The 26116-nt window shown below is 42.1% G+C and overlaps 2 protein-coding genes across 3 annotated transcripts; both read left to right on the forward strand.

The window, feature by feature from the left end:
- Window positions 1–10369: 10369 nt before the first annotated feature.
- On the forward strand, window positions 10370–13226 carry LOC138830344 (olfactory receptor 4D1). 2 transcript variants are annotated; one of them, XM_070026724.1, is made up of 2 exons: window positions 10370–11272; window positions 13221–13226. In XM_070026724.1, exons 1-2 carry the CDS (start codon window positions 10370–10372, stop codon window positions 13224–13226), a joined length of 909 nt encoding a protein of 302 aa, XP_069882825.1. The 2 variants fall into 2 exon arrangements, with proteins under 2 accessions (XP_069882825.1, XP_069882824.1); XM_070026723.1 differs by lacking the exon at window positions 13221–13226 and having other exon boundaries at window positions 10370–11305.
- Window positions 13227–22703: 9477 nt separating this feature from the next.
- On the forward strand, window positions 22704–23645 carry LOC138830345 (olfactory receptor 4D1-like). Its single transcript, XM_070026725.1, has one exon. The coding sequence runs from the start codon at window positions 22704–22706 to the stop codon at window positions 23637–23639; it is 936 nt and encodes a 311-aa protein (XP_069882826.1). The 3' UTR covers window positions 23640–23645.
- Window positions 23646–26116: the final 2471 nt, after the last annotated feature.

A 26116-nucleotide genomic window follows, 5' to 3' on the forward strand; every position in this document is an offset into this window, starting at 1 on the left:
AAAACAGAAAGTAAGAAGATAAACTATTTTTTATTTTAAATTTTATTGTAACAGTGATGTACAGAAGGATTACAGTTACATAAGTCAGGTATTGAGTACATTTCTTCTTGAATAGTGTCACCCCTCTATCAATTTCTCCCAGGGTTACCCTCCTTCCCCTCAAGATAATGATTTATTACCCCACATCCCTTAACACATCTATTGTTGACATCTAGTATTTGCTGCCAATATTGTTGAGCACAACTTTTAAAGTGGTTCCAATGGGCCTTATTAGCAGAGAAAGCCTTGGCTCTCTGTTTAGTGATACGATTAAAAGTTTGAAGACCCCAGGAGAAGTGGATAAGTCAGCTTAGATGTCCTTTGGGCTCTGACCTTCCACTGGGGCACAGAAGTACATCAGTTTCTAATTGGGATTGTCAGTTAAGTCAATAACCTCTTCTTTGAATGATTATGTTCCATTTTTAAAACTCCTTTATCATCATTAGCATGGCAGAACCTATGTATAATCCTTACTGTGGTCACTGTACAGATAAGAAAATGGAGGCTTGGTATAGGGTCATATTGTGTGTGAAACTCAGCAATGCCATTACTATCTATGACTTGGAACAAATTGTACCATGTCCCAAACCTCGGTTTCTGCATTAAAAGCTGAAAATTGGCCTCTTAAGGCTTCACAGAGCTCCAGAATTCTATGATCTTACATCTTACTCAAAGATACATAGATCATCTGGGGTAGAATCTTGGCAGGAATCCAATTATTTGTTCTTTTCTTTCTCTCCCACCCTCCCTCTCTTTTCTTTTCTTTACTTTCCCCTGCCTGGTCCAGTGCTTATCTTATTATACCATAAAAATTATGCCATGGATTATTTAATGACCCATGACAATTCTTTGCTCCAGAATGCTGTGGTTTCGTCCCCTCTCTTCTTGCCCTTAGAAAGATTTGATGGGACAGAAAGAATATATTGGGGGCTGTGTGGATGAATAGAAACAAAGAAATGTAATGAAAACAGTTTGTGTTTGAATTTGGAATATAAGTGGCAGAAATATTTTAGCATTTCTGGAAAGGACAGAATAAAATGTGGCCTCATGCAGCTCTTTAAAAGGTGAGATAGGGGCTGAGAATGTGGCTTAGTGGTAGAGTGCTTGCCTAGCATGCATGAAGCCCTGGGCTCAATTCCTCAGTACTACATACACGAAAAAGCCAGGAGTGGTGCTGTGGCTCATGTGGTAGAGTGCTAGCCTTGAGCAAAAGAAGCTCAGGGACAGTGTCCCAGGACTGGCAAAAAAAAAAAAAAAAAAAGTGAGCTATCCAGGCGCTGGTACATGCCTACAATCCTAGTTTCTCAGGAGGCTATATGTATATTCTGTTCCATACTATCTCAATTACTCTGGCTTTAGGGGAATGTGTGTGTGTGTGTGTGTGTGTGTGTGTGTGTGTGTGTGTGTGTGTGTGTGTGTGTGTGTGTGTGTATGGCTGGCACTCTACCAATTGATTCATGGCTCCAGTTCTGGCTCTTTTTTGCTGGTTAATTGGAGATGAGTCTCTTGGATTTTTCTGCCCTGGCTAGGTTCTAGCTTCAAGTGGTAATCTTCTGATTGCAGCATTGTGAGTAAATAGGAGCTACCTGGAACTGAAGATGTCTGTGTGGGGCCTATCTGTAATTTTTTTTGTTCATTGTATAGATGAGGAAGTGGAGGCTTGGCATACGACAAGGGAGAGAGCATGGGTAGTAATTGCCTGAGCCTTCTGAATCACGAAACCTCCACAGGATGTCCTCTCCGGGGGAAAACAGCAGGCAGAGTGACTAGGTCCCCCAGTTATCCCCAGCAAGTGCAGAACACAATACTTTGTCTGCTCCCTCCACTTTCTGACTCATTCAAGAAATCACTACCACAACCTGGGGAGACAAGCTGTGGGGGAGAAGGGCTTGTGGAAAAAGTGGTGACTTTGCTGGTAAACGTCCCTGAAGTCAGAGCAGCTCCACATATACAAAGAAGGAAAAATTCTCTGGAAAAGAAACTCCGGAGCATATGACCCACCCTTCTACAGGAGACTAGCTAGTTTACTAGCAATTCTGGGGAATCAGGTCTGGTGCCTTGAGCATGTGGGTGAACGCTTCACTACTGAGCCATAAACCCCCAGTCCAGTAGTAAAAAATAGTACCTTCGCCCTTCTCCCACCACTTGTTCTGCCTTAACAGTAAAACTATTTCAACTGAAAGACTGTAACTAGAACTTCCAACCTGTGATCTAACTTTGATGTGCACGGCACAATGCAGAAACACAAGAAGTATGGAAAAGAACAGACAACACAACTCTTCAAAATCAAAACAAAACCCTCAATAACTCTACAGTTACAAAAGCTAATGACAATAAAGTGCTTGCAATCACAAATAATTTTCAAATAGTTATAGGAATTATCAAAGAGGACATGAATAAATGCCTGAACAAATTCCAAGAAAACTCAAATAAAGAGCTGAATGAAATAAGGAAGACAATACAGTATATAAGAAATCGTAGGGAAAAATAAATTGAGATTCTGAAAAATGAAAAGCTCAAGTCAAAAAACTCAGCTGAAGTCATTCCAGCACATTAGAGCAAACTGAAGACAAAACACCAGGGCTTGAAGACAAGGTGGATGAAATGGAACAGATGCTAAAGAAAATCTGAAAAAATGCTTAAAAAGCGTGAATAGACTATGAAACAGCTGGGATGCTATTTAAAGACCAAACCTGTGAATCATGGGCATAAAAGGAGATGAGACCCAAGATAAAGATAGAAAGTACATTCAAAACTGGTGGCTCACATCTATAATCCTAGTCAGTCAGGAGGCTGAGGTCTGAGGATTGTGGTTCAAAGCCAGCCCAGGAAGGAAAGTCTGTGAGACTATCTTTAATAAACTGCTCAGAAAAAGCTGAAAGTGGCTCAAGTGGTAGAGGCTCAGGAACAGTACTCAGGCCCTGAGTTCAAGCCCTAGGACCAGCAAAAAAGAAGAAGGAGGAGGAGGAGGGGGAGGAAAAAAATTTAATAATAGCTGAAAATTTCAAAATCTTGAAAAAGAGATGTTTGTTCAGCTACAGGAGGCTTTTAAGACTCTACATACACAAGGCCAGAAAAGAATCTCTCTCCATGTCATATTATAGTTAAAGCATTAGGCATATACAAGGAAAGACTATTGAAAGAGAATTGCTAAGTCATCTATAAAGCCAAACCCTTCATGGTAACAGCAAATTTCATATCAAAAACTTTAAAAGCACATAGAGCATAAAACAAGTACTCTCAATTTCTGAAACAATTTCTGCCAACCTAGATACTGCCCTAGCAAAGCTTTCCTTCATAATTGAAAGAGAAATAAAGACTTTCCCTGATAAACAAAAGTTAAACCAATTCATGACCATTAAACAAGCACTTCAGTAGGTACCTAAAGGAATCTTACACACAAATTCGAGTACAATAAACACCTGAACATTTGAGAAGTAATGCATCTCACTGGATGAGAAGATGGGCAAATTAGGAGCAGGGAAAAATAAAGCACTACAAAGCCAATAAAGAATGGCAGGAATTACTTTATAACTTTCAGTATTAAAGAGTTAGTATTGATAGGCATGTTAATGGCTTAATTCTCCAGTCAAAATATACTGGCAGATTGAATTAAACAAAGCCCAACCATTTGTTGTCTCAATGGCAAAGAAACATGGGCTTAGACACAAAGGATGGAAAGCCTGAAAGTAGGTAGAAGTACTATTCTCATATTTGACAAAGCAAACTTCAAAGCAAAATTAGATAGAAGAGACATAGAAGGTCTTTGAATAAATAAGGAAGCAAATCAGAAAATTCCTAGGATAAAATGAAAGGAGAACAGAACTTACCAGAACCGTTGGGATATAGCCAAAGCAGTGCTAAGAGGAAAGGTTGTAGCTATGAATGCCTGAATTTAAAAATAATCTGAAAGCTCAAATAAGCAACAACAATGGCTCTCAAGCTCATAGAAAAGCAAGAGAAGGCCGAATCCAAAATCAGAAAAATGAGGGTAGAAATTAATGATATGGAGACTATTGACAACTTTTTTTTTTTTTTTTTTGCTAGTCCTGAGGCTTGAACTCAGGGACTGGGCACTGTCCCTGAGCTTCTTTTGCTCAAGGCTAGCACTCTACCATTTGAACCACAGTACCACTTCTGGCTTTTTCTGTTTATGTGGTACTGAAGAATCAAACCCAAGGCTTCGTGTGTGCCAAGCAAGCACTCTACCACTAAGCCGCATTCCCTGGCCCCAAGATGTGACAATTTTTTAGCCAAACTAATCAAAGAAAAGACTAAGAACACTCAACTTAATAAATCTTAGATGAAATAAGACTCAAAATTACAGGAAGAAAAATATATATCATGTGAAATGTGTAACCAAAGAGAACTGGAACATGAACAATAGTGGCTCACGCCTGTAATCCTAGCTACTCAGGAGGCTGAGATCTGAGGATCATGGTTCAAAGCCAGCCCGGGCAGCAAAGTCCCTGTGAGATTCTTATCTCCAATTAACCACTAGAAAACCTGAAGTGGCTCAAGTGGTAGAACGCTAATCTTGAACTTAAGAGCTCAGGGACAATGCCCAGGCCCAGAGTTCAAGCCCCACAACAAAAGAGAGAGAGACAGAGACAGAGACACACAGAGAGAAACAGAGACAGAGATGGAGAGACAGAGAGAGAAAGAAAAGAAGAGGAAAGAAAGAAGGAAGGAAAAGAAAGAGAGAGAGGGGAGTGAAGTATGCTACATGTATGAAACTTGAAAACATAAATGAAAGAAACGAGATAGGGTTCTTTTTGGAGTGATGAAATGTTCTGGAGTTAGATATTGATGATGAGTACTCAAGCTTATCACTATACTAACCCACATTAAATTGAATACTTTAAAATGGTGTGGGTTTTTGTCAGCTGTGGGACTTGAACTCAGGGCCTGGACATTGTCCCTGAGCTCTTTTGCCCAAGGCTAGTGCTCTACCACAGTGAGCCACAGCTCCACTTTCAGTTTTCTGGTGGTTAATCTGGTTTGAACCATGATCCTCAGATCTCAGCCTCCTGAGAAGCTAGGATTACAGACAGACACAAGCTACCAGTACCTAGCCTAAAATGGTAATTTTTTTTTTGGTCCGGTCATGGGGCTTGAACTCTGGGCTGGGCACTGTCCCTCAGTTCTTCAGCTCAAGGCTAGCACTCTACCACTTGAGCCACAGCGCCACTTCTGGCTTTTTTCTTTTTGCTTATGTGGTGCTGAGGAATTGAACCCAGGGCCTCAGGCATGCAAGGCAAGCATTCTACCACTGAGCCACCTTCCCAGCCCCTAAAATGGTAATTTTTATAATGTGTAAATTCTATCTTGAGTGTGAACTTAATCCACTTATGTTAAGATGACCATTTTGGCTGTGAGAAAAGCAGATCAGGAGCTGGGATGAGAGAAACATGTGAGCTAAGCTTCAGGGTTTATTCCATAGAGGGATGGTCTGGACTGTGGACCTAGGACATAGATCAGTTTTCCTACTGTGGTGATGGGAGAATGAGAATCCTGGCATGTCCGGGGTGCTAACCTCTAGGCTATTGGTTCTTATAATCCCCAGTGGGAATTGATTTTCCTCAAGGCTCCTGTTTTTTATCTTGGTCCTAGCATCAAGTGCTCAAATAATAACCCCAAGACAGTCTCTCAATGCTTCTGTGCCTCTGACGAACAACGCACACACTTTTTAACAAGTCCCATTGCTCCTCTGCCTCATCAGCCTAAGCTCAGCTTCCTCTCAAGAATTAAGCTCAAGTTTTGTCCTCAGAGGAATGCCCTTTCCTTAAAGCCAATCCTCTAAGTGTCCTTGGCCTGAAAGAGGACAGGAAAAGAATGGAGCTGCTGAAGAGGAGCCTGGAAGATGGAAGGCTCTAAAGTCAACGTGGCCTCTTGGGGCTGGAGGTGGGTGATGGCTATGGTGTCCTTCCCACACCCCAGTCAACCCTGAAACAAAACCATTGTAAGACAAACATAGGCTGGAAGGAAGGTATGGGTTAACCACTGGGCAAGAATGGGGGAAGGGGTCAGGCACAGCAGCTCATGTCTGTAATCCCAGCTACTGAGGAGGTAAAGATCAGGAGGATCATAGTTAAAGGTGCCAGCATGACCCATTTCTACAAACAAGCTAGGCAAAGTGATTCATACCCAGAAAGGTAGCTATGTGGGAGGTATAGGTAGGAAGATTGCAGTGTGAGGTTGGCTGTGGGTAAAAAGTGCAAGACCATAACTGAAGAAATAACTAAAGTTGAAATAAAAACACAGCTCTAAGTGTGGCTCCAAAGGTAAAGCCCCTGCCAGCAAGCACAAGGTAAATAAAAGGAGTACTAGAGAGATGAGAGTCGGGGACAGTTGGTTTTTGTCCATAGTGGCTTGTGTATTGGGCAGAATTTGGGACCAAGGGCTGAAGGGAGAGCAGAATATAGACATACTGTTCTCTCCCCAGCCTCCCACATCCATACCTCAGTTTCTTCCCACACCTAGCAGAAAACACACTCCGTTTTACCCTCACACTTTCCACCCTCTGATGTTTCCCTTTTAATCTTCTTCTCTTCTTCTACTTTCCTCTTTCTCCTGCCTACCATTCTCCCACACACTCCAGATTTTCATTTCTCCTGTGTGGCCACCCCTCCACCCTATCCCCACTTGCTGTTATATCTGGTGTCTAATAAAAGGTACGATTGTTCCAAGATGACCACATGCTTGATTCACTTCTAACTTTGGAGCTGACTTATTCCCTTCTTACCTCCTCTCTCTTGGTCCTATATGGACCCATTTCTTCAAAACAAAGACTGATGGATGAGTAGCAACAAGGAATCTAGAATCCTCCCCTCCCCCAGGCAGACACAGATCCCTCCTTCATGTCTCTTTCTTTTCTTTTCTGTTTAGAACCACTCTTCAACCTACTCTCTATGCATGTAGGTAGAGGAAGTATTTATCAATTTTATTCTTATGAATTCGTGGAAAGAATGCTGACCTTGTAAAGATGATGCTCCTAAATCCACAAATATTGTCATGTTAGGAACTAGTATTCTTGGATTCCCTTCATTGTCCCTTAAACTTCACTCCTTCAACAAGTAGCTACTTTTCTCAACTGTCAATGGTCTGACCTATTCTCGGATTCTATCCACCCTCAAACTAGTATTCTTTTGGGGACCATTTATGTGAAGGGCTCTATGTGCACCAAGACACTAGGTAGTATGCATTGTACTGGACTTATATTAAAATCACAGCACATGTAAGACATTTATCCACCTCTCGGGCTGGGAAGGTGGTTCAGTGGTAGAGTACTTGCCTTGAATGCTCAAGGCCCTGGGTTGGATTCCTCAGCACCATATAAGAAAAAAGCCGGAAGTGGCACTGTGGCTCAAGTGGTAGAGTGCTAGCCTTGAGCTGAAGAACTGAGGGACAGCGCTCAGGCCCAGAGTTCAGGCCCCAGGACCGGAACCCCCCTCAAAAAAAGACATTTATCCACCCCTGTGAAGAAATTCCAGTACATGAAAATATTACAGAAGGGCTGATTACTCTTGAACCTTCAAAGAGGGGTAGAATTCAGATAGGTGAATAAGACCAAAAGAATCCGGATGCAGGACCAAGCAGACGAAAGATAGTGAAACCCGAGGAGCCAGGATCAGTGTAGAGCAGAGCAAGGAATAAAAGGAATGTAGTTAGGAGAGAAGGTTCTGTGTCCATCAGACCTTGTTCAGAATCTGCATTTGGCTACTGATTCTGGGTGATCTTTTTCTGCTTCAGTTTACTTAAGTGTGAGGTGGAGATCATTCATAGTATGTAGAATGTCTTTAGAAGCATTAAATAGGATGGTATTTATAAAATGTTTAGTGTAGTGCCCAGGACATAACAAACACTCCATAAACCTTTACTACTATGATGAGTATGACTCCAATAATAATAGATGATTATTGTTGCCACCAATAAGTGGCAAAGGGGCCTAGAACGAATAGTAGGAGCCAGTTTGTGAGGAAGCACTTGAAAAATCCATCTACATATGCTCTACATATGTGGATGATAAAGATCCCTAAAAAAACCTTTTTTTAAAAAAATTTTGAACCAAAGGGGAAGGTGTGTTTTAGGAAGCAGCCATATGTACTATGTTGTAACTTAACAGGGGCCATAATCTTAATAAGGACAAAGGCAATAAGGTAAAATCATGAACTAGGTGCCAATGGCTCATGCCTGAAATCCTAGCTACTCAGGAGGCTGAGATCTGAGGATCACAGTTCAAAGCCAACCCAGGTAGAAAAATCGCTGAGATTCTTATCTCCAATTAACCATCAGAAAACCAGAAGGTGAAGCGTGGCTCAAAGTGGTAGTGTTTGCCTGGAGCAAAAGAGATCAGGGACAGTGCCCAGGCCCTGAGTTCAAGCCCCAAGACCAACCGGAAAAAAAAAAAAAGAATGAAACATGCTGTTACCATTTCAGCAGTCAGCAATCAAGTGGGTGGGTTAGGGTTGATGTGTAAGATCAGAGGTTTTTCTTTTTCTTTTCTTTTCTTTTTTCGGGGGAGAGGGTCCCGTCATGGGGCCTGAACTCTGGGCCTGGGCCCTGTCCCTCAGCTCTTCAGTTCAAGGCTAGCACTCTACCACTTGAGCTACAGCCCCACTTGCGGCATTTTTCTTTTTGCTTATGTGGTGCTGAGGAATCCAACCTAGGGCCTTGAGCATGCAAGGCAAGCGCTCTACCACTGAGACACATTCCCAGCCAATCAGAGGTTTGTCAAAGAGAACCCATGCCATTGAAGCTGTTGCCCATCCAGTTTAGCCTTGGTGATGTGGTAGAGCAGGGCCACAAGACCAGAGACAGAGTACATGACCTCTGTTGTTTCACAATTACTGCCTCAGGAAGTACCTGCCAACTTTTGCCTGTCTCCACACTCCCTTCCTTGATGTGCCTGAATAGGTCCATTCGAACCCTGTTTCAGCACCTCCTTTCCATGGAAGAACTTCCAGGGGCTCCCAGTGAGTCATAGGGATGCTTTTCAAATCATCATATGTGGAGAATTGGGGAAAAAACAGAGAATAAACCAAGAGCCTCTTCCTGGAGCATCATCTCTACATAAATACTGGAGGACAAATATGAAAATAAGCATGAAGATGTTTGTGGTATTTGTAATCCCTCATAGATCATTTAAGCCACCATTCTGTTGATAGTTCTCTAGAGAGGTTGGCTTTTACAAAATTTGTATTCACTTTTCTTGGAAGAACATCAGTGAATTTGCTGTGGTCCTCCAATGTATCCAATGAGAATCAAGGACAAGAGAGCTTTTCATGTTCTTCTATCTTCCTAGGGAAAGGCCTCAGGACACATTTTCCTGAAAAAAAAAAAATTGCAATCTATGGAAATGGGTTTTAAGGATAAAAACACATTTCTTTTTTTTTTTTAAGTGTTTATTCTAGAATTTTCACATAGTGAACTGAAGGATTGTTTTCCTCTTTGTATTTTTTACTGTAACATTGGTCTTACCAATTAGAGTTTTACAAGCCACAATTCTTAAAATGTTCCCAAAGACTGTCCAACGATAAGTGTTTTATAGGAAATTTGCAGAAAATTTGTTTTGAGCTTCTTAGGGTTCTCCAGTAAATATCCAATGGCAACAAACATCATTAGAGAAATATTTATGTGGAAAATGTGGGAAGCACTAATCATCCCAGCTTCCTTACCCCATCTTTCTTTTCTTTTTCTTGGTCCAAGACTGGAACTCAAACTTAGTACCTTATGTTTTTGCTCACAGACTGGCACTCTATCAACTGAGCTGTACCTCCAACCCCCTCTACATATTTATATACGAATTTGTACATAATAATTTCTTCTAATACATACTTCTCTTCCTTCAGCAACAAAACCTAGATGGACCTTCAAATTCCTGCCATGAAGCATTTATTCATTTAAATCGTTAGTCTCTATTTTGCATCATCTCACCATTTCCTCACACAGGTTCTTAAGGTTTGTTGTCTTGGGTACATGTTCGCATTAATGGACTCAAGTAGATTGGGGGAAGGGGGTCCGTGGTTGACATGGCAGTATGATAGGCATAGCAGCTATGAAAAGGTATCAGAGGTGAATCTGAGTATAGCATAGCATGGCCCAAAGTCAGGAAAAATCTAACGTACAAATGCATGGATTATGGATTGTGTTGGATGTGGTTAGGGACATGAATCTGTGGAGCTCTATGCCTCACAAAAGGCTTTCCTAAGCTGAATTAGAATGACTTTGGTCAATTCAATCCAATTCTCCAAAGAAAAATGATTACAATTGTATGGCTTTTTTTTTGTTTGCTCTCTTTTTCTCCCCGCAGGCACATGGGGAAAAGCCCATGGAACCACAGAACACCACATGGGTGTCAGAGTTTGTACTTCTAGGGTTCTCCCAGACCCGAGGGCTCCAGAAATTTCTGTTCCTAGTGTTCCTGCTTGTCTACATCATCACGGTGGTGGGAAACCTCCTCATCATGGTGACAGTGACTCTGGACCCCCGCCTCCATATGCCTATGTACTTCCTGCTCCGAAACCTGGCAGTCATAGACCTCTCTTGTTCCACAGTCACCTGCCCAAAGATGCTACTAGACTTCCTTCATGAGACCAAGACTATCTCCTACCAAGGCTGCATGGTCCAGATCTTCTTCTTCCACTTCGTGGGAGGAGTGACTGTCTTCTTTCTCTCAGTGATGGCCTATGACCGCTACGTAGCCATCTCTAGGCCCCTCCACTACATCACCATCATGAACACGCGAGTGTGCGTGGGGCTGGTCATGGCTGCCTGGATAGGGGGCTTTGTCCACTCCATTGTCCAGCTAGCACTCATGCTCCCATTGCCCTATTGTGGCCCCAATGTCCTAGATAATTTCTACTGTGATGTTCCCCAAGTGCTGAGGCTCGCCTGCACGGACACCTCCCTCTTAGAGTTGCTCATGATCTCCAACAGTGGGATGCTGGTTTTCATCTGGTTCTTCCTCCTCCTCATCTCTTATACTGTCATCCTGGTAATGCTCAGGTCCCACTCAGGGCAGGCGAGGAGGAAGGCAGCTTCCACCTGTACCACGCACATCATTGTGGTGTCCATGATCTTCATTCCCTGTATCTATATCTACTCCAGACCCTTCACACCCTTTCCCTTAGACAAGGCTGTATCCATCAGCTACACAGTGATGACTCCCATGCTCAACCCCATGATCTACACTCTGAGGAACCAGGAGATGCAGGCTGCCATGAAGAGATTAGCTCAACGCCTCACAAAAGGCTGTAGGGAATAGTGAACTTCAAACAGATTGACTTTAAATGACTTGGAGATAGTCCAGGTGAAAAGTGGGGCAAATTATAAGTACAATAAATCAGACTACACTAAGATTTCTTCAAGTCCTACTTCCATGTCAAGCATTTTCACACCTGTTTTTTATTTTGTTTGTTTGTTTTGCTGGTTGTGGGACTTGAACTCTGGGCCTGGGCACTGTCTCTGAGGTGCTTTTGCTCAAGGTGAGGGCTCTACCACTTAAGCCAAAGTGCTACTTCTGGGGTTTTTTTTTTTGAATAGTTTATTGGAGATAAGAAGCTCATGAAGTTTCTTGCCTGGACTGGCTTCATAAAATGCGAACCTCTGATCTCAGCCTCTTGGGTAGCTAGGATTACAGGCATGAGCCACCGTCACCCAGCTGTATTTTCACATCTTTAATTCATTCTTGCAAACCATCACTGTAGCCAGGTACTACTGGCTCATGCCTGTAATCCTAGTTACCCAGGAGTCTATGAGGATCAAGGTTCAAAGCCAGACCAGATAGGAAATCCCATGTGACTCTTATCTCCAATTAAGCCCCCCCCCAAAAAAGGAAGAGGATCTATGTCTCAATTGGTAGAGTTCTAGCTGAGCAATAGAAGCTCAGGGACAGCACCCAGGTCCTGAGTTCAAGCCCCAGGACTGGCACAAAAAAATCACTATTTTTATTACTACTATTACTACTACTATTACCACTACATGTTAATTTTGAAAATGAGAATATTCCGAGCATAGCAAAATTTGCTACAAAAGAGTGACCAAACTTGGTTCCACTGACTTTAAGTTCAGTTGCCAGATATGGAGGTATTTGAAACTCAGACTCTCTAACCTCCTAGAAACGTGTCAGATTTCCTCATCTGTTGATTATCTTTCTGTGCAATGGTTATGTTTCATTTTAACGCCAGGACACTCATATTCTTTTCACTTCCTTGTCTCCCCACATCATTCTACACCCTAGTATTTACAGAGTGGCCTGATTTTCAACATTGTATAAACATTTCCCACAGTAGCACTTCCCCTTCATTTTTCCTCATTCTCTGTCAGATACCTCTTCAATATCTTTAAACCATGCTCCTAACCTGCTATGTGTCCCCCAGAAGATGAGATGTTTGAGGAAATTTAATCCCCAAATTCACCTGTGATTGGTGTTTATAGGAGAAGCTTTTGGAGGATACTTAGGGTCAGATGAAAACATAAAGATTTATAAGAACAAGAAAGGAGACTTGAGCCTAGAAGCTCCTTATTTCTTCCTATGATGCCCTCTTCCATGTTATGATAGGACAAGACATTTCTCACTCAAAGTTAATGTCCTTCTATAATGTTCTTCCCAGTCTCCAGAATTGTGAGAATTAAATTTCTTGCCTTTCTAATGTACTTAGTCTATGGTATTCAGTAATGAAAATAGAAAAAAAAGATTAAGACAATGGCCAATATAATAGTATTAAGAGGCAGAGCCTTTAAGAGGTTACTGGAAGCCGGGCGCTGGTGGCTCACGCCTGTAATCCTAGCTACTCAGGAGGCTGAGATCTGAGGATCCCGGTTCAAAGCCAGCCTGGGCAGGAGAGACCTTGAGACGCCTATCTCCAATAAACCACCAGAAAACCGGAAGTCGCGCTGTAGCTCAAGTGGTAGAGCGCTCACCTTGAGCTGAAGAGCTGAGGGACAGCCCCAGGCCCAGAGTTCAAGCCCCACGACCGACAAATAAAAAAAAAAAGAGGTTACTAGACTGGACAGGCTCCTCCTTTGTGAATGGATTGCTTGTCCTTTGGCTTTCTGCCTTGTAAGGACATAGTAATGCTTCCAAGGTACCATCTTGGAAGCAGAAGTCATTACTTGGTCTGTGGTTACTGGTGTCCCAGTAGAATAGGTTCAGATGCCCATCCTGGAAAAAGAGTCAGAAATGAATGCTGGTGAAATCAGAAAAGGTGCTTTATTCTCAGTATGGCAACTCTGGGAAGAACAGAGATCTGTCTTCAAAGTGCTTAGAGCATCTTGATGTTATTTGGAAAGAGAAACAAAGGCAAGGGTTATTGGTTTTCATGGAAGCAATCCTGGTCAGAATAATCAAATGATACTAGTTTAACAACTGGGGAAAAGAGAAAATATCTCTTATTTCGTTTTTTTTTTTTCTGGTACTGGAGCTTGAACTCAGTGCTGGGCACTATCCCTTCATCTTTTTGCTCAAAGCTAGTGCTTTACTACTTTAGCAACATCTCCATTTCTACCTTTTTGGTAAGAATTTCACAGACATTTTCTACTAGTTGGCTTAGAACCAGAATCCTCAGATCTTAGCCTCTTGAGTAGCTAAGATTATAGGCATGAGCCCCTGGTGCCATTGGGGAATTATCTTACCCAACTTTATTATTCAAGTTGAAGACCAAAGGACAAGTATTTTCAAGTTAGTGGATTCAGTCACTCAAAGTTTTATGGTTCTATACTGGCTGCTATACAATGCCTTAAACGTTTCCCTCATGAGAAATTTGGCTGTCAAAGCTCTAAGTTTCATAACATTATACTCTGGTAATATAATATAGTGAGAAGAGGGGAAGTGTTTTCCTTTGTGGAGGAGAAATGCAGAAATTCTTTAGAAGCATCTTAGGAGACTTTTCATATGACCTGACTGGCTAGCACTGGGTCAGACGGTCAAGCCAGTCTAGGGAAATGGAAAAATGAATGTCTAGACTTTTCAACCAAAAAATAGAGGATTGTGAATGCCAAACAATGTGTTCCATGTGAGAATAAGCCTCTGGTAGCATGAAGAGACATAGTGGACTTGAATGAAAAGTCACAACAATGAGAAAACGCTGCCATGGATGGAGGCCATAAAACCAAACATCTAAGCAAGCTGACAAGGACAGCCCAGTGGAGCCTAGGGAAGCTGCAGAGTACTGGTCCAAGTGAAAGGGAAATCTTGCTCTTAGCCCTCTTCCTTACCTCAGTGAAGACTTCCACGAGCTAAGTGCTGACAGAGAAGTCTGAAAGATTTTTAGAGATATTAAGAACCTTAATAGACAGGCCCTGGTTATTGCTCCAAGTTAGCATTCAAGGAACTTCTTACAAAACAACTGAGCTGATGATCCTGGAGAGGCTATGAGTTCCCAGGCCCTGCTAATGTACAGTGGGTCCAACAAGCTTTTGAGTGGTTTCATTTTCTTTTTGTTGTTGTTGTTGTTTTATTGTTTCTTTTTTCATTTTCTTTTGTTTTTTCTTTTCTTTCATTTATTTTATTGTGAAAACTACTGTACAGAGGAGTTACAATTGCATGGGCAAGATAATGAGTACATTTCTTATCAAGCATTGTAGCCTCCTGCTTTGTTTCCCTGTCCTATCCCTTCCCATCCTCCCCCCTGCCCCCCCAACAATCCCCATCCCCCCCATGAAAATTGTAAAGTTCGTTTTCGACATAAAGACTTGTACATCTCATTGTTGCAATGGGTCCACCAGTATCCCTATTTAAACGATTTGTTTTTCCCCTTCCCCTCCACAAATTATAATGACATCAAATACAGTGAAAGCAGGGGTTATACTGTGGGGGAGGGACATACAAAGCAACAAAGAAATAATCTTATAAATGTGTTAGAAACAATCGCTTAAAAGAAAAAAGAAACATTTGAATACATATCTTAGTGTTCATTTCCCTAACACCATCTTGGTTTCATTTTCAATAGTAATGCTTAGCAACAGACCACTGGGCAGGTGAAGGGAAGTTCCAACTTAAGAGACAGATACTGAAACAAACCACAAAATGAAAAAAAATGAATTCCAAGAAAACAGACAAAATTCAAGGGAAAAAAGAACTTTAAAAATGTTTTATTTTGGGCTGGGGAGGTGGCTCAGTGGTAAAGCGCTTGCTTTGCATGCATGAAGCCCTGGGTTCGATTCCTCAGCACCACATAAGCAAAAAGAAAAAAAGCCAGAAGTGGCGCTGTGGCTCAAGTGGTAGAGCGCTAGCCTTGAGCTGAAGAGCTGAGGGACAGCGCCCAGGCCCAGAGTTCAGGCCCCACAACTGGACTTCCCCCCCCAAAAAAATGTTTTCTTTTAGTTGAACTTTTCAATTTGAAGTAATTTAATTCAAAGTAATATACACTGACCAGAAGTTGTAAGGAAAGTTTTCATGCACCATTTGCTGTTTCTCCCCTTGGTGACAGCTACAGGAAATGTTTGTTTTCCCCAAAATTCATGTTATAAAACTAATTTGAAGTCAGGCACTGATGGCTCACACCTGTAATCCTAACTACTCAGCAGGCTGAGATCTGAGGATCACAGTTTGAAACAAGCCAGGGAAAGAAAGTACATGAGACTCTTATCTCCAATTAATTATCAAAAAAAGCTGAAGATGGAGCTGTAGTTCGATAGAAGAGTGCTAGCCTGAGCAAAAGAGTTCAGGGTCAGCAACCAGGCCCTGAGTTCAAGTCATAGGACTGGCAAGAAAGAAGAGAGAAAGGAAGGAAGGAAGGAAGGAAGCAAGGAAGGAAGGAAGCAAGGAGGGAAGGAAGGAAGGAAGGAAGGAAGGAAGGAAGGAAGGAAGGAAGGAAGGAAGGAAGGAAGGAATTAAAGAAGGAAGGAAGAAAGGAAGGAAGGAAGGAAGGAAGGAAGGAAGGAAGGAAAGAAGGAAGGAAGAAAAAAGGAAGGAAGAAAGAAAGAAATGAAGACAGAAAGAAAGAGAGAGACAGAAAGAGGAAGGAAGGAATGAAGAAAGAGAAAAAAGGAAGGAAGGAAGAAGGAAAGAAAAAAAAAAGAAAGCTAATTTGATGACTTTTGAGAGTAAGTCCAATAATCTGAAGAACATTTATGCCCTTATTAAACAGACCCTGCAGAGAGGTTTCTATTCCTTCTGACAAGTTGAGAACATATGGAAAAGAAAATGTCTATAGGAGGAAATTGGCCTTAATGAGCCATCTAACCTGCAAGCACCTTGATATAACACTGACCAACCTCCAGAACTATAATACATGTCTGTTGCTTATGATCAAAGCCACTAAGTCTATGATGTGCCATTGTAGCCAATCAACTGGACTAAGATAGAAATATCTTTTAAAATGATTACATAGCTGGACACCAGTGGCTCACACCTATCACTCTAGGTACTCAGGAGGCTGAGATCTGAGGATCACAGTTCCATTCAGTCAGGAAGGTCTATGGAACTCATCTCCAATTAACAGCAAAAAGCTGCAAATGGATCTGTGGTTCAACTGGTTGCACACTAGCCTAAAGCACAAAAGTCTCAGTAACAGAGCTCAGGCCCAGGACTGCCACACAAAAAAATGATGATATCATAATGAGAGTATTAACACTGATACTTTCATGGCACAGAACAGGAAAAGTTTATAATCATATAATATCCAAAATTGCATGAAACAAGATTGTTATGCCCTTTTAGGATGGTACAACCAGAGAATGACTGTTTTGCTTTGAAGACAGCCATGATTTATGTTGAAAGAATACTGGCTCTTAGCCAGGCACCGGTGGCTTATGTCTGTAATGCTAGCTACTCAGGAGGCTGAGATCTGAGAATCATGGTTTGAAGCCAGCCCTGGCAGGAAAGTTCATGAGACTTTTACCTCCAATTAACTACCAGAAAACTGGAAGTGCACCGTGGCTCAAGTGGTAAGGCACTTGCCTTGAACTGAAGAGCTCAAGGACAGTACCCAGGCCCAGAGTTCAAGCCCCATGACGTACAAAACAAAACAAAAAACAAAACTACTGGCTCTTTATAGACAGTGTGAGTAGTGAATACACTCTGGTGGTCTGGTCAGCAAACTGAAGGACAAGATTTGTGAGTTACAAAGTTTCTGTTGTATACATGCTATTTTCCAACTGTGACTCTGTCTTGGTAAAATTCGATTGGGTTTAAAGACTAGAAGAGAGAAGGGAAGAAAATCTAAACAGCTTAATGGATCCATGGGAGATAACTGTCCATTGTGCTGAAGAGCAAGTCAGAGGCTCTCAAGGTCTGGTCCTTAAATTGGTGAAATACATTTTCTCAGAATCTGAGAATGTGTTACAAATGCAAATTCTTGGTCAGATTTGACCTGTTGAATGACAAGGCACCAATCTGCCTTTTACAAGCCCTTCATGAGATTCTCTTGAGGGTCATTCTAATACCACACTTGCTGTTCTCACAAGTGGTTCTTTGGAAGTTCTCAGATTCTATTTCATTTGAAGTCCTCTTGTATTTTGGTTCTTGGCCTGAAAATGCCTAAATTTTTGAGTGTTCTTGCTACTTTAGGTCCCCAAAGAAGACCTCTCAAGCAGTATGTGTTTTGAGACATATGGAAACTTTTTAACAACTCCCCTTGCTGCATTGGCCCCAGTGGTAATCAGCCCAGCTCTGCTTCCTGACTCCTGTCCAACAGCTTTTCCTCAAGGATGCTCCCTCTTCCTCTCACCGCCCCCCCTTCCCACTGGGTAAACACAGGAGGGACAGCCAGGGACAAGGAAGCTGCAGTTGAAGCAAAGTTTCTACCAGAAGATGTAGACCTGACTGAAGACCCACGCTGGAGGCTGGCCTGAAGGAAGGTGAGAGATGGGGTCAGCAGCCTGCATGAAGTCAGCTGTATGAAGGATGTTCCAGCAGCTGTGGGAAGGCTGGAGTGACAGTGACAGGGAGCTGATGGGCATAAGTCTGGAGTCGAAGAGACATTTTGGAAGTCCTGTAGGAGGGATGTGATGTGGAAAACAGGTGTCCCAGTTCACCCATGAAAACAAGCAAGCACAGACTGGACCCTATGGTCTAGAGAGAGGATACTGAGGGTAAAGGATGAGAAGAGTGAGGAAAATTACCATGAAATTCTCCACATAATCCTACACAACAAAGTTGCAATGCTAATACATTAACCCTGCAAATATTGTTTGAATTATTACTAAATCATTGTTTCTGTCACAGATGCTGCGCTTATGTTGTTACTCAATTAGCAATCTAGTTAAAGACAAAGGAAAACTGAGTAGTGCTAAATGAAGTGTGATTGGAACCTATAGAAGTAAAGAATTAATCCTTCAGGGGAGAAATGGGGGAAAGAGCCAAATATAAGCACATATTTCTGTGCTTTTGAAAGGAAAAAAAAAACAATGAAGGATATGTACGAAACCAAATTGTTAGTAAAGATGCAGACGCACCCATCCAGATGGCATATGGAGGGACTACAAGTTCCCTAGATAGCCATTGGCTCCTGGGATTTAAGAATACTGATTAAAAGGTATATGGGGCTACTCTTTACAACCTTGTATGAGAGGAAGTTGCATATACATATCTAGGTATGTTCAATCTTGATTCTCTCTACAGAGCATTTTAGGTGGATTCTAAGGGTTGAAGTTTAAGCTGTGGGCACTAAACAGCCAATAAAGATTATTAAAAGAGATGTGGAGCTGTGCACTGGTGACTCATGCCTGCAATCCTAGCTATTCAGAAGGCTGAGATCTGAGGATTGCAGTTCCAGGCCAGTCCAGCCTCGACAGGAAAGTGTGTGAGACGCCTCTCTCCAATTCACTACCAAAAAGCTAGAAGGAGAGCTGTGTTCAACTGGTAGGTTGTTATCCTTGAACAACAACAACAAAAAGCTCAGGGACAGTGCCCAGCCCTGAGTTCAAGCCCCAGGACCAGCACACACACCTAAAAAGAGGGCTGAGCATTGTGGCTTATATTCTAGCCACTTAGTAAGAAGAAATTGGGAAGATTGTGATTTGAGGCCAGCCCAGGTAAAAAGTTAGACTGTCTCCCAACAGAACAAGCTGTATATAGTAACACACACACATGTAATGCCAACTACCCAGGAGATATAGATAGGAGAATCATATTCCAAGGCCCACCCTGGGCAAAATGCAAGACTTTATTTGAAAAATAATTAAAACAAAAGTGCTAGGTATGTGGTTCAAGTGCTACAATACAGGATTAACCCACAAGAGGCCTTGAGTTCAAACCCTGGTGCTACAAACAAGAAAGAGGCATGGTCAGATTAGTATTCAAAATACTCTCATGGGCAAATGTGTGAAAGAAATGTAATAGTGCAAACAAGGAGAAGAAGAATGACAAGAAGATGGTCACCAGTAAACGAGATTGTAGCAGGCTAACGGAAAGAGACCACCTGGAGAGGAGGGACTGCCCTGAAACTCTCTTCCTCCATTTATTGGCTTCTGCAATTGGATCCATTCTTTCTTCCACTCCAAGATTTCATTGTCATCCTCCTCCATATGTTCTGACACCCCATTTCTGTTCTTTGTAATCTTCCTTTACTTCATCTATTCCCACTTATTTGTATCCAAATTCTTCTTTCCTCTACCCTTAATTTTGTTGTTGTTGTTGTTGTTGTTGTAGTTTTGGGTCCAGTTGTGGGGCCTGAACTCTGGGCCTGGGCACTGTCCCTCAGCATTTCAGCTCAAGACTAGTGCTCTACCACTTGAGCCACAGAGCCACTTCCGAGTTTTTTCTTTTTGCTTATGTGGTGCTGAGGAATCGAACCCAGGGCCTCAGGCATGCAAGGCAAGCACTCTACCACTGAGCCACCTTCCCAGCCCCATGGGGACCATTTTTGTGAAGGGCTCTATGTGTACCAAAACACTAGGTAGTATGCATCGTACTGGACTTACATTGAAATCACAACACATGGGAGACATTTATCCACCCCTGTGAAGAAATTCCAGTACATGAAAATGTTACAGAAGGGCTGATTACTCTTGAACCTTCAAAGAGGGGTAGAATTCAGATAGGTGAATTGGACCAAAAGAATCCCGGTGCAGTACCAAGCAGATGGAAGATACTGAAACCTGAGGAGCCAGGATCAGTGTAGAGCAGAGCAAGGAATAAAAGGAATGTAGTTAGGAGAGAAGGTTCTGTGTCCATCAGACCTTGTTCAGAATCTGCATTTGGCTACTGATTCTGGGTGATCTTTTTCTGCTTCAGTTTACTTAGGTGTGAGGTGGAGATCATTCATAGTATGTAGAATGTCTTTAGAAGCATTAAATAGTATGGTGTTTATAAAATGTTTAATGTAGTGCCCAGGACATAAAGAACACTCCATAAACCTTTGAATGATTCCAATAACAATAGATGATTATTGTTGTCCAATAAGTGGCAAAGGGGCCTAGAACGAATAGTAGGAGCCAGTTTGTGAGGAAGCACTTGAAAAATCCATCTACATATGCTCTACGTATGTGGATGATAAAGATCCCTAAAAAAAACCTTTTAAAAAAAACATTTTGAGCCAAAGGGGAAGGTGTGTTTTAGGAAGCAGCCATATGTACTATGTTGTAACTTAACAGGGGCCATAATCTTAATAAGGACAAAGGCAATAAGGTAAGATCATGAGCTAGGTGCCAATGGCTCATGCCTGAAATCCTAGCTATTCAGGAGGCTGGATCTGAGGATCACAGTTCAAAGCCAACCCAGGTAGAAAAAATACCTGAGATTCTTATCTCCAATTAACCATCAGAAAACCAGAAGGTGAAGCGTAGCTCAAAGTGGTAGAGTTTGCCTGGAGCAAAAGAGATCAGTGCCCAGGCCCTGAGTTCAAGCCCCAAGACCAACCAGAAAAAAAAAAAAGAATGAAACATGCTGTTACCATTTCAGCAGTGAGCAATCAAGTGGGTGGGTTAGGGTTGATGTGTAAGATCAGAGGTTTTTCTTTTTTTTGGGGGGGGGGTCCGGTCATGGGGCCTGAACTCTGGGCCTGAGTGCTGTCCCTCAGCTCTTCAGTTCAAGGCTAGCACTCTATAACTTGAGCCACAGCGCCACTTCCGGCTTTTTTCTTTTTGCTTATGTGGTGCTGAGGAATCGAACCCAGGGCCTTGAGCATGCAAGGCAAGCGCTCTACCACTGAGCCACATTCCCAGCCCAATCAGAAGTTTTTCAAAGAGAACCTATACCATTGAAGCTGTTGCCCATCCAGTTTAGCCTTGGTGATGTGGTAGAGCAGGGCCACACGACCAGAAACATGACCTCTGTTGTTTCACAATTACTGCCTCAGGAAGTACCTGCCAACTTTTGGCTGTCTCCACACTCCCTTCTTTGATGTGCCTGAATAGGTCCATTTGAACCCTGTTTCAGCACCTCCTTTCCATGGAAAAACTTCCAGGGGCTCCCAGTGAGTCATAGGGATGCTTTTCAAATCATCATTGTGTAGAGTTGGGAAAAATCACAGAATAAACCAAGAGCCGCTTCTTGGAGCATCATCTCTACATAAATACTGGAGGACAAATATAAAAATAAGCATGACGATGTTTGTGGTATTTGTAATCCCTCATAGATCATTTAAGCCACCATTCTGTTGATAGTTCTCTAGAGAGGTTGGCTTTTACAAAATTTGTATTCACTTTTCTTGGAAGAACATCAGTGAATTTGCTGTGGTCCTCCAATGTATCCAATGAGAATCAAGGACAAGAGAGCTTTTCATGTTCTACTGTCTCCCTAGGGCAGGGCCTCAGGACACATTTTCCTGAAAAAAAATTGCAATCTAAGGAAATGGGTTTCAATGCTAAAAACACAAGTTTCTTTTTTTTTCAAGTGTTTATTCTAGAATTTTCACTTCGTAAAGTGAAGGACTGTTTTCCTCTTTGTATTTTTTACTGTAACACTGGTCTTACCAATTAGAGTTTTATAAGCCACAATTCTTAAACTGTTCCCAAAGACTGTCCAACGATATGTGTTTTTATAGGAAATTTGCAGAAAATTTGTTTTGAGCTTCTTAGGGTTCTCCAGTAAATATCCAATGGCAACAAACATCATTAGAGAAATATTTATGTGGAAAATGTGGGAAGCACTAATCATCCCAGCTTCCTTACCCCATCTTTCTTTTCTTTTTCTGGGTCCAAGAATGAAACTCAAACTTAGTACTTGCTGTACCTCCAACCCCCCCTACATCTTTATATATGAATTTGTACATAATAATTTCTTCTAACACATACTTCTCTTCCTTCAGCAACAAAGCCTAGATGGACCTTCAGACTACTGCCATGAAGCAATTGTTCATTTAAATCGTTAGTCTCTATTTTGCATCATCTCACCATTTCTTCACACAAGTTCATAAGGTTTGTTGTCTTGGGTACATGTTGGCATTAGTGGATTCAAGTAGATTGGGGGGGCATGGTTCACATGGCAGTATGATAGGCATAGCAGCTATGAAAAGGAATCAGAGGTGAATCTGAGCATAGCATAGCATGGTCCAAAGTCAGGAAAAATCTAATCTACAAATACATGGATTATGGATTGTGTTGGATGTGGTTAGGGACATGAATCTGTGGAGCTCTATGCCTCACAAAAGGCTTTCCTAAGCTGAATTAGAATGTCTTTGGTCAATTCAATCCAATTCTCCAAAGAAAAATGATTACAATTGTATGGCTTTTTTTTGTTTGCTCTCTTTCTCTCCCCGCAGGCACATGGGGAAAAGCCCATGGAACCACAGAACACCACATGGGTGTCAGAGTTTGTCCTTCTAGGGTTCTCACAGACCCGAGGGCTCCAGAAATTTCTGTTCCTAGTGTTCCTGCTTGTCTACATCATCACGGTGGTGGGAAACCTCCTCATCATGGTGACAGTGACTCTGGACCCCCGCCTCCATATGCCTATGTACTTCCTGCTCCGAAACCTGGCAGTCATAGACCTCTCTTATTCCACAGTCACCTGCCCAAAGATGCTGGTAGACTTCTTTCATGAGACCAAGACTATCTCCTACCAGGGCTGCATGGTCCAGATCTTCTTCTTCCACCTCTTGGGAGGAGGGACTGTCTTCTTTCTCTCAGTGATGGCCTATGACCGCTACGTAGCCATCTCTAGGCCCCTCCACTACATCACCATCATGAACACGCGAGTGTGCGTGGGGCTGGTCATGGCTGCCTGGATAGGGGGCTTTGTCCACTCCATTGTCCAGCTAGCACTCATGCTCCCATTGCCCTATTGTGGCCCCAATGTCCTAGATAATTTCTACTGTGATGTTCCCCAAGTGCTGAGGCTCGCCTGCACGGACACCTCCCTCTTAGAGTTGCTCATGATCTCCAACAGTGGGATGCTGGTTTTCATCTGGTTCTTCCTCCTCCTCATCTCTTATACTGTCATCCTGGTAATGCTCAGGTCCCACTCAGGGCAGGCGAGGAGGAAGGCAGCTTCCACCTGTACCACGCACATCATTGTGGTGTCCATGATCTTCATTCCCTGTATCTATATCTACTCCAGACCCTTCACACCCTTTCCCTTAGACAAGGCTGTATCCATCAGCTACACAGTGATGACTCCCATGCTCAACCCCATGATCTACACTCTGAGGAACCAGGAGATGCAGGCTGCCATGAAGAGATTAGCTCAACGCCTCACAAAAGGCTGTAGGGAATAGTGAACTTCAAACAGATTGACTTTAAATGACTTGGAGATAGTCCAGGTGAAAAGTGGGGCAAATTATAAGTACAATAAATCAGACTACACTAAGATTTCTTCAAGTCCTACTTCCATGTCAAGCATTTTCACACCTGTTTTTTATTTTGTTTGTTTGTTTTGCTGGTTGTGGGACTTGAACTCTGGGCCTGGGCACTGTCTCTGAGGTGCTTTTGCTCAAGGTGAGGGCTCTACCACTTAAGCCAAAGTGCTACTTCTGGGGTTTTTTTTTGAATAGTTTATTGGAGATAAGAAGCTCATGAAGTTTCTTGCCTGGACTGGCTTCATAAAATGTGATCCTCAGATCTCAGCCTCTTGAGTAGCTAAGATTACAGGCATGAGCCACCGTCACCCAGCTGTATTTTCACATCTTTAATTCATTCTTGCAAACCATCACTGTAGCCAGGTACTACTGGCTCATGCCTGTAATCCTAGTTACCCAGGAGTCTATGAGGATCAAGGTTCAAAGCCAGACCAGATAGGAAATCCCACGTGACTCTTATCTCCAATTAAGCCCCCCCCCCCAAAAAAGGAAGAGGATCTATGTCTCAATTGGTAGAGTTCTAGCTGAGCAATAGAAGCTCAGGGACAGCACCCAGGTCCTGAGTTCAAGCCCCATTACTGGCACAAAAAAATCACTATTTTTATTACTACTATTACCACTACATGTTAATTTTGAAAATGAGAATATTCCGAGCATAGCAAAATTTGCTACAAAAGAGTGACCAAACTTGGTTCCACTGACTTTAAGTTCAGTTGCCGGATATGGAGGTATTTGAAACTCAGACTCTCTAACCTCCTAGAAACGTGTCAGATTTCCTCATCTGTTGATTATCTTTCTGTGCAATGGTTATGTTTCATTTTAACGCCAGGACACTCATATTCTTTTCACTTCCTTGTCTCCCCACATCATTCTACACCCTAGTATTTACAGAGTGGCCTGATTTTCAACATTGTATAAACATTTCCCACAGTAGCACTTCCCCTTCATTTTTCCTCATTCTCTGTCAGATACCTCTTCAATATCTTTAAACCATGCTCCTAACCTGCTATGTGTCCCCCAGAAGATGAGATGTTTGAGGAAATTTAATCCCCAAATTCACCTGTGATTGGTGTTTATAGGAGAAGCTTTTGGAGGATACTTAGGGTCAGATGAAAACATAAAGATTTATAAGAACAAGAAAGGAGACTTGAGCCTACTAGCTCCTTACTTCTTCCTATGATGTCCTCTTCCATGTTATGATTGGGCAAGACATTTCTCACTCAAAGTTAATGTCCTTCTATAATGTTCTTCCCAGTCTCCAGAATTGTGAGAATTAAATTTCTTGCCTTTCTAATGTACTTAGTCTATGGTATTCAGTAGTGAAAATAGAAAAAAAGATTAAGACAATGGCCAATATAATAGTATTAAGAGGCAGAGCCTTTAAGAGGTTACTAGACTGGACAGGCTCCTCCTTTGTGAATGGATTGCTTGTCCTTTGGCTTTGTGCCATGTAAGGACACAGTAATGCTTCCAAGGTACCATCTTGGAAGCAGAAGTCATTAGTTGGTCTTTGGTAACTGGTGTCCCAGTGGAATAGGTTCAGATACCCATCCTAGGAAGAGAGTCAGAAATGAATGCTGGTGAAATCAGAAAAGGTGCTTTATTCTCAGTATGGCAACTCTGGAAAGAACAGAGATCTGTCTTCAAAGTGCTTAGAGCATCTTGATGTTATTTGGAAAGAGAAACAAAGGCAAGGGTTATTGGTTTTCATGGAAGCAATCCTGGTCAGAATAATCAAATGATACTAGTTTAACAACTGTGGAAAGGAGAAACTATCGCTTTTATTTCGTGTTTTTTTTTCTTTCTGGTACTGGAGCTTGAACTCAGGGCTGGGCACTATCCCTTCATCTTTTTGCTCAAAGCTAGTGCTCTACTACTTTAGCAACATTTCCATTTCTACCTTTTTGGTAATAGTTTCATGGACTTTTTCTACTAGCTGGCTTAGAACCATGATCCTCAGATCTTAGCCTCTTGAGTAGCTAAGATTATAGGCATGAGCCAGTGGTGCCATTGGGAAATTATCTTAGCCAACTATATTATTCAAGTTGAAGAACAAAGGACAGGTATTTTCAAGTTAGTGGATTTAAAAGATTGAAATTGGGGCTATGTCCATTTTACAATATGCTCACTGCTAATTCTGCTTCTGTAAACCTGCTTGCATTAACACTGACTCTTCCCCTCCCAGAAATAAGTTAAAAAGTTTCAGAGTCCCAATCCAGGCCCTGGGACAAGGTCTTCAAACGTAGATAAAGAACAAAAGAGTATGTTCTTCTAAATTCCTGTTTAGAAACTCTCAGCAAGGGACTCAAGATAAAGACCATCTGGGGAGCCCAGCAAACTAGGTCAAATGTCCACCAATCACAAGCCTGTAACTATGTGGACTCCCCTCCAGAGAA

Source organism: Dipodomys merriami, unplaced genomic scaffold (assembly GCF_024711535.1).
Source record: "Dipodomys merriami isolate MVZ:Mamm:240054 unplaced genomic scaffold, mDipMer1.0.p SCAF_19, whole genome shotgun sequence".
Classification (NCBI taxonomy): domain Eukaryota; kingdom Metazoa; phylum Chordata; class Mammalia; order Rodentia; family Heteromyidae; genus Dipodomys; species Dipodomys merriami.